The following is a 9,121-nucleotide window of genomic DNA, read 5'->3' on the forward strand; positions in this document are numbered from 1 at the left end:
GAATCTTCGCTCGATACCGCTGATTGTCCGCGACTGCCGTTGCAGCTACTCCGTATGGAACATTCCACTATCTGCAACCTGTGGACGCGCCCGGTAGCTCGCAGCTAAGCTTCTCGTTACAGCAATGAGCACCACACAGATCGGACCTCAATGTTCCAGCCTGTGTGGTGCTCACAGCGATCCCGTGCCTGTCTATGATTTAGAGTAGTATGATTATCTGTTCTATGTACTTACCAGGTCAAAAGCCCCATTGACAATAGCTTACCCCATACAATTTTACTCGTTTTTTTCGGATGTAGAAGAATCAAATAATGAAAATTTCAATAAATACGATCCACAATAAATGTTGATGATCAAAACTGAGACACATAATAAATAATACAAAAGGTCAAACTCATTAATAAAAAATTGTTGTAGAGAAAAATCGAGCAAAATAAAAACCATAAAAAAGAGCAATCGATTAAATACAAAAGCCATACATCTAAATGATGCAACATTAAATAAAACATATTGTTTTTCTTAAATAAAATACTTATTTTAACTATTGGGTTGCCCAAAAAGTAATTGCGGATTTTTTAAAAGAAAGTAAATGCATTTTGAATAAAACTTAGAATAAACTTTAATCAAATATACTTTTTTTACACTTTTTTTCTAAAGCAAGCTAAAAGTAACAGCTGACAGCTGACAACTGACTGAGCTGTGAAAAAATTTGTCAACGCCAACTATATGAAAAATCCGCAATTACTTTTTGGGCAACACAATATTTCGAAAATAATTACTCCTTTTGCGATAAATTTATTTGGTCTTGAATAATTCATACAATCGGAAATATAAATATAATACAAATATAATACAAACCAGTAAGGAAGGGCAAAAGTCGGGCGGCGCCGACTGTATAATATCCTGCACCTAACCTATAAGTACAATGTGGGACCTATATCCAATTCTGAACCAATTTTGAGGGACCTCGACGAGCAAATATTTTGACAAATGACAACATTATGGCAAATTACCCAAAATCTGACGAACGTATATATGGGAGCTATATCTGCCCAAAAAGTAATTGCGGATTTTTTAAAAGAAAGTAAATGCATTTTTAATAAAACTTAGAATGAACTTTAATCAAATATACTTTTTATACCCACCACCGAAGGATGGGGGTATATTCATTTTGTCATTCCGTTTGCAACACATCGAAATATCCATTTCCGACCCTATAAAGTATATACATTTTTGATCAGCGTGAAAATCTAAGACGATCTAGATATGTCCGTCCGTCTGTCCGTCTGTCTGTTGAAATCACGCTACAGTCTTTAAAAATTGAGATATTGAGCTGAAATTTTGCACAGATTCTTTTTTTGTCCATAAGCAGGTTAAGTTCGAAGATGGGCAATATCGGACTATATCTTGATATAGCCCCCATATAGACCGATCCGCCGATTTAGGGTCTTAGGCCCATAAAAGCCACATTTATTATCCGATTTTGCTGAAATTTGGGACAGTGAGTTGCGTTAGGTCCTTCGACATCCTTCGTCAATTTGGCTCAGATCGGTAAAAATTTGGATATAGCTGCCATATAGACCGATCCTCAGATTTAGGGTCTTAGGCCCATAAAAGCCACATTTTATATCCGATTTGGATGAAATTTGGCACAGTGAGTTGTGTTAGGCCCTTCAACATTCTTCGTCAATTTGGCCCAGATCGGTCCAGATTTGGATATAGCTGCCATATAGACCGACCCTCCGATTTATGGTCTTAGGCCCATAAAAGCCACATTTATTATCCGATTTTGCTGAAATTTGGGACAGTGAGTTGCGTTGAGCCCTTCGACATCCTTCGTCAATTTGGCCCAGATCGGTCTAAATTTGGATATAGCTGCCATATAGACCGATCCTCCGATTTATGGTCTTACGCCCATAAAAGCCACATTTATTATCCGATTTTGCTGAAATTTGGGACAGTGAGTTGCGTTGAGCCCTTCGACATTCTTCGTCAATTTTGCTTAGATCGGTCCAAATTTGGATATAGCTGCCATATAGACCGATCCTCCGATTTATGGTCTTAGGCCCATAAAAGCCACATTTATTATCCGATTTTGCTGAAATTTGGAACAGTGATTTGCCTTAGGCCCTTCGATATCTTTCTTCTATTTGGCCCTGATCGGTTCAGATTTGGATATAGCTGCCATATAGACCGATCTCTCGATTTAAAGTTTTGGGCTCATAAAAAGCGCATTTATTGTGCGATGTCGCCGAAATTTGGGACAATGACTTGTGTTGGGCCCTTCGATATTTGTCTTCAATTTGGCTCAGATCGGTCCAGATTTGGATATAGCTGCCATATAGACCGATCTATCGTTTGAACAATGACTTGTACTTATAAGCATTTGGTCTAAATCGGATGATATCTATAGAGCTGCTATGGGGCTTAAGGTATGCATTTTTCACTGGATTTTGACGAAATGTGGTTCACATATATACCCGAGGTGGTGGGTATCCAAAGTTCGGCCCGGCCGAACTTTACGCCTTCTTACTTGTTTTACACTTTTTTTCTAAAGCAAGCTAAAAGTAACAGCTGATAACTGACAGAAGAACGAATGCAATTACAGAGTCACAAGCTGTGAAAAAATTTGTCAACGCTGACTATATGAAAAATCCGCAATTACTTTTTGGGCAACCCCATATAATTATTAAGACTTTGCAGGATGACACTTGCTGATACGCGTTCCTCAGTAAGAATAGGATAAATCTCTTCGAAGAATTCAATACCAAACAAGGTTCCAGACAAAGAGGCAGCTTATCGTGTGATCTCTTGAATATCCTGCTGGAGAAGATTGGACGAGAAGCAGATATGAATAAGTATGGCAAACTACTCGCAAGACAGCACATGCTACTCTCTGTCTGTCGACGACAACGTTATCATGGGTCGGTCGCCGGAAGTAGAAACTGCAGCCTTTGAAAGAACCGAAAGAGAATCATTGAAAATGGGTCTGACAGTAAATGGAGATAAGACGAAATGTATGGTATCAACTCCCAAAACGCTCTGTACAACCGATCAGACAAAGAAAGTTGGCAACCACAACTTTGAGATAGTCAGCAACTTTATCTACCTAGGCACCACCGTAACCGAATGACACTAGTTGTGAAATAAAGCGAAGAATAATACTGGCAAACAGATGCTAATTTGGTTTCAGTAAGCAGTTTAGAAACAACGCCACCTCTCGGCAGGCGAAGATTACACTATACAATCCACTGATACTGCCCTTGTTGTTATATGGTTCTGAGGCATGGCTACTTGTGAAAGCAGACGAGGAAGTACTTGAAGTGTTTGAGAGAAACATTCTTCGTAAAACTTATGGACCAATTTGCATTGATGGAGAGTATCGGCGTCGTATGAAGCACGAACTGTATGAGCTGTATGACGATGTAAGCATAGTTAAAGGTATCAAAATATAACGGTTGCGTTGCCTTGGTCATGGTGTCAGAATGAATGTATGGGTTGCCCAAAAAGTAATTGGGGATTTTTTTAAAAGAAAGTAAATGCATTTTTAATAAAACTTAGAATGAACTTTAAACAAATATGCTTTTTTTACACTTTTTTCCTAAAGCAAGCTAAAAGTAACAGCTGATAACTTACAGAAGAAAGAATGCAATGACAGAGTCACAAGCTGTGAAAAAAATTTGTCAACGCCGGCTATATGAAAAATCCGCAATTACTTTTTGGGCAAACCAATAGAATCTCCAGCGAAGAAGTCTTTTGAAGGCGATTACGATGGTACACGCAAACCGAGATAGCTAAGAGCCCTATGGAAAGTGGTGAGAGACACCTCGAAACTTGGTGTCGGAGATTATAGAAGGATCGCAGAAGATCGAGCCCATCGCCATAGATCCTGTGCCATCGAATTTACCATCTTTTGTGCACGACATAGCAAACAACATTCCCTTCGGCTTTGTATTCGAAAAAAAGATGGTAGGTGTTGATTTGTGCTTCTCGCGTCTTTTCCAGGATTTAGCGCAGTGTGAAGATCTACCAGGTCTAAAGCCGCATTGATATAGTCCAATTATCTCATTGAGTTTAGGTTTCAATCTTTCACACAGTACGCTCGTGAGTATCTTGTATGCAATGGGGAGTTGGCACATTCCGTCTTGTGTCCTTTCTTGTGTACGGGTCATAGTATGCTGAGGTTCCAATCAAAGGGTATGCGTTCTTCTAGCCAGATTGCGCAGATAAGCTGATGCATACGCCTTATCAGCGTGTCGCCTCCGTTCTTAAATAGTTCAGCGGGTAACCCATAGGCTCCTGCTGCCTTTTTGTTCTTCAGTCGAGTCACAGCTACTTAGACCTCATTCTGACTAGGAGGTAAACATTTTATACCATCATCAGGGATTGGTTCTGCGATATCGTTTTCGCCGCAAAACGTTGGACACTAGTAGCTGGGTAAAATGTTCCACTTATTCCTCTGTAGTTAGCACCTTCCATCTTGTCTCCTTTCTCGTGTACGGGACATAGTATGCTGAGGATAAGCGTTCTTCTAGCCAGATTGCGCAGACAAGCTGATGCATACGCATTATCAGCGTGTCGGCTCTGGTCTTTAATAGTTGGGCGGGCAACCCTTCGGCTCCTGCTGCCTTGTTGTTCTTCAGTCGGGTCAGAGCTACTTGAACCTTATTCTAATTAGGAGGTAAGCATTCTATACCATCATCAGGGATTGGTTCTGTGGTGTCCTCTTCGCCACCAACGTCGAAAACTAGCAGCTGGGTAAAATGTTCCACTTCCTTCCAAGACTTTACTTTGGAAGATTGGTCTATGTAAGAGCTTTAAGGCAATAATGAGCCTTGTTTGGTCCCAGTTCATAAAATCAGAAGATCGGTGTATATGACAGTTAGGTAAAGTAAGGTTAGGTTATGTTTGGTTGAAAAGATGGTGCGAATATTAATCTGCCCCATGTCATTATGGACATTCACCTAAGCCAGTAACCGGTTTGTTGTGCGCTCTAAATACTACAGAGTAACTTCGAAAAAGAAAATCTAAGTCTGGAAATATGTGACACTTACAAAATCCTTAGTTTTTTTCCATACCACGCTTCTTAGTTACTGGTGCCTGTTAGCGCGAAAGCCAGACAATGGCATAGGAAATGCTCCAACGTCTTATGATCTCCCTCGCATGCCCTACACTCCAATTTTGCATAAGTGAGCTCCTATTCCTTTGTGTCCCGTAATGAAACCGAAAGCTTTACTGACCCCCTGCTTACTTCCATTTAGTAATAGCCACGACTTCTCACAAACCGGATTTCACCATAGGATAATCGTCGTCCTACCGATTATTTCGCTTTTCTACAGTGTTACATGTTCGTCGCCCACGCTCTTAACTGGGACTGCGTAGGCCCGGATGGCTGTGGGTTAACCAAGTTTCCTGACGGCAGTCCTCTGGCCTTCACGGCCAAATCGTCTGTTCTTTCGTACCCCTTACTCCGCTATGGCCCGGCACCCAAACAATGCAGATCGTGGCATCCTCAGAAAAGGTGTCAATCTCCTTACACCAATACTTTTCGCGACTTCTTGGTTGTTATTGTCCTGATGGCCACCGTGGCGCAGAGGTTAGCATGTCCGCCTATGAAGCTGAACGCTTGGGTTCGAATCCTGGCGAGACCATCAGAAAAAATTTTCAGCGGTTGTTTTCCCCTCCTAATGCTGGCAACATTTGTGAGGTACTATGCCATGTAAGACTTCTCTCCAAAGAGGTGTCGCACTGCAGCACGCAGTTCCGACTCGGTTATAAAAAGGAGGCCATCAGAGCATTAGTAGCTGTCTCTCTCGGGTGGAGATTTATCTGGATGACCTCATTTATTGATAATACATTAGATGGGCTTCTTAGAAGTGGGTGATAGTCTCATCGTCTGCTCCCTGTTCTTTAGGCTGAATTGAGTTTCCCATCGCTGCACTGCCTGATGTTTTAATATTAGGATCTTTGCCTATCCTAGTCTTCCGAATCTTGAGAAAGTCTGTAATGGTTCCATCATTATAGACTCGGTTTGTTAGGCTGTATTGAGTCTACCGTCGCAGCACTGCCCGACATTCCTATATTAGAATCGTTGCCCATACTAGTCTTTCAGATCTTTAGTAAATGGGAGTAGGTTATGGTCTCATCGTCGGCTCCCTGTGTGGTAGTCGTCATTGAATTCTTTGTCACTGTACTGCCTGATGTTTCAGCATTAAAAGCTTTATCCATCCTAGTCTTCCTAATCTCAAGAAGTCGTTGATAGTTCCGTCGTCGGGTGCCTGTTCTGTGTTAGCATAGAATGATTGGTAGTTGATATGATTCAGTCCAAAAACTTTATTCCGGGTCGTCCATGGCACCTGAATTAAGGCACTATGAATTGGTGATATTCTCCACCCTTGCTGATATTCTCCACCATAGCGTGAGTAGCTGTCTCGCTCGGGTGGAGATTTATCTGGATGATCTCATTTATTGATAATCCATTCAATGGGCTTCTTGGGTCTCATCGTCTGCTCCATGTTCTTTAGGCTGCATTGAGTTTCCCGTCGCTGCACTTCCTGTTTTAATAAAAGGATCCTTGCCTATCCTAGTCTTCCGAATCTTGAGAAAGTCGGTAATGATCCCATCATCGGGAATCTTTGCCTGTACTTGTCTTTCAAATCTTGAGTAAATTGGCTTCTTGAGAGTAGGACATGGTTTCATCGTCGGCTCCCTGTGCGTTAGTCGGCATTAAGTTCTTTCTCACTTCACTGCCTGGTGTTTCAGCAATAGGACATTTATCCATACTAGTCTTCCTAATCCCGAGAAAGTCGTTGATAGTTCCGTCGTCGGGTCTCTGTTCGTTAGGCTGTGTTGGATCTCTTGCCCATGCACTGCCTGATGTTTTAGTATGAGGATCTTTGCTTATCCTAGTCTTTCCAATATTGAGAGAGTCGGTGTTTGTCTCATCATTGGCCCCCTGTCCGTTAGGCGTTATCAAGTGTCCCGCCACTGCACCGCCTGATGGCTCAATATGAGGATAATTGCCTATCCTATCCATGGCCCCGTAGTACGCCATGCCTTTAGTCTTAGCCAAACTTGTCACGGAGACTTGATCAATGCCTACCACAAGGAGAGTTCCTTCCTCCTTCTCCTCCCTGTGGAAAACCTCCCATTTCTCCACGACCAAATCTTGGTTGTGCTTGTTTTAGACTTCCATCATGCGTTCCGTCGCGATTTCGCCGCTCACATTCTTGATGAAGACCGTCGCCTTTGTGAGCTGTGTAATGTCCATCTTTCTCACAAGGTCGACCTTTGCGCCCCAGGGAGTGTAGATGCAAGAGAACAAGTATATGAGTGACTTGCCATCAACGCTACCGTAAAGAGCTGGGCATCGCATGACTACATTAGATGTTCTATAGATTCCCAACCATGAAGCTTCCTGCAGCAATCATAATTTGACATTATTTAGTGCATAATTTGGTAATATTTAGTGCATTTATTGAAAGACTACATAACATTCACTTATAGTGAAGAAATTTAAACCTTAACCTTTTATAATAAAATAATTAAAAGTAATATTGAATATATTGGGTTGCCCAAAAAGTAATTGCGGATTTTTTAAAAGACAGTAAATGCATTTTTAATAAAGCTTAGAATGAACTTTAATCAAATATACTTTTTTTACATTTTTTATCTGAAGCAAGCAAAATGTAACAGCTGATAACTGACAGAAGAAAGAATGCAATTACAGAGTCACAAGCCGTTGAAAAAATTTGTCAACGCCGACTAAATGAAAAATCCGCAATTACTTTTTGGGCAACCCAATATATAACACAATTAAATGGATCGAATCAATTATCGTTAAAGTATTAACACCAGGCAATGCAGGGTACTTTAACTAGGCATGTACAGATCTTGCAGCCTAGAGCCTTTCAGAATATGTTAATGTAAGTGAAACTGCTTTCTTGCCATTTACAAGAGCATCAACTAATGTAATGCCTTGATCACCGAAGAGGGCAAACTTTGCTTCCGTTGCAGGCTGAGGCATCTTAACAAAATGTAAATCATGCTATGCCCAAGAAAAGTGGATATATCAGAACGAGTTTCAAAGAATGTTAAAAGAGTTAGATTCTTGAACTTAACTTACGTTATAAGGACACGAGTGATTTATATTGGTGAATTCCCTAAGACCTGGTCTAATCCAATCATTAAATGCCCGATTGCTTTTTCGTTTGCTTAAAAGAGCACATATATCCCAGGTGTCATTATAGACAGTTAGAACGCCTGGAACGGTTAAAGCAACCCTTATCTTTATATTTCTAAGGGGAATTTTAACAACTCGAATTTTAACGGTTAGTTCTGACATTTGTTTTGAGACTGGCACTAATTCACAGGCGTAGAATTGCATCACCTTGGCATCAATAGTTTCACATTCAATTTTCGTCATTCCATATTTAACACAAAGAATCTGTAATTTTCCAAAAAAACAAAATGTCTTACCGAACTTTTCCATGTATTGAAAATAAATTACCTTTTGTATAAAAAGAATGATTACAAAATAAGGGAAACGTTTCAGGTGCATTTTTGTGGTACGTGGCTTAGTTAAAAACACTGACACTCTAGTGATCAGTAAAACTGTTTTAATATCCATTTATAGATTTTCATGAGTATGTGCTAGTGATTATTATATGAAATACAAGTATTAGTGAATTACTTTTTTAAGTATCGGAAATGAAAATTGCTTTAATGCTGAGCGTTTGTTTCTGCCGTTTTTACATATGGAGAAAACACATGATACTCGTGGAAAGTAAAAGTTTGTCATATACATACATTTGAAAGCGGACAAAAGTTATAGGACAACCAGAGAGGAAAGGCACAAGTCGGTTGTAGCCGACTATACAATACACTACACCACCAATTCTACCTACTACTCGAAATATAAAGAACCTCTATCTTAGTATAGTCAGACTTTAATTTTGTATATCTTACTTACTTTACTTTACTTCAATTGGCTATGACATAACATTTCTTCCACTAGCCGAACGTAGAATAACATTCCAGGCGCCTCGATCTTCTGCGCTCATTCTAAAATCTCTGACACCAAGTTTTGAGGTGTCTCCCACCACTTGATCTTTCCATCGGC

General features: G+C 40.4%; 1 protein-coding gene across 1 annotated transcript; it reads right to left on the reverse strand.

Moving 5' to 3' along the window:
* Positions 1-7,900: 7,900 nt before the first annotated feature.
* Positions 7,901-8,560, reverse strand: LOC131996031 (uncharacterized). The gene is made up of 3 exons (XM_059365450.1): positions 8,510-8,560; positions 8,126-8,446; positions 7,901-8,047 (listed from the first exon to the last, which is right to left on the reverse strand). Exons 1-3 carry the CDS (start codon positions 8,558-8,560, stop codon positions 7,901-7,903), a joined length of 519 nt encoding a protein of 172 aa, XP_059221433.1.
* Between the last annotated feature and the right edge of the window lie 561 nt (positions 8,561-9,121).

The sequence above is a fragment of the Stomoxys calcitrans genome, chromosome 3, assembly GCF_963082655.1.
Source record: "Stomoxys calcitrans chromosome 3, idStoCalc2.1, whole genome shotgun sequence".
Lineage (NCBI taxonomy): Eukaryota > Metazoa > Arthropoda > Insecta > Diptera > Muscidae > Stomoxys > Stomoxys calcitrans.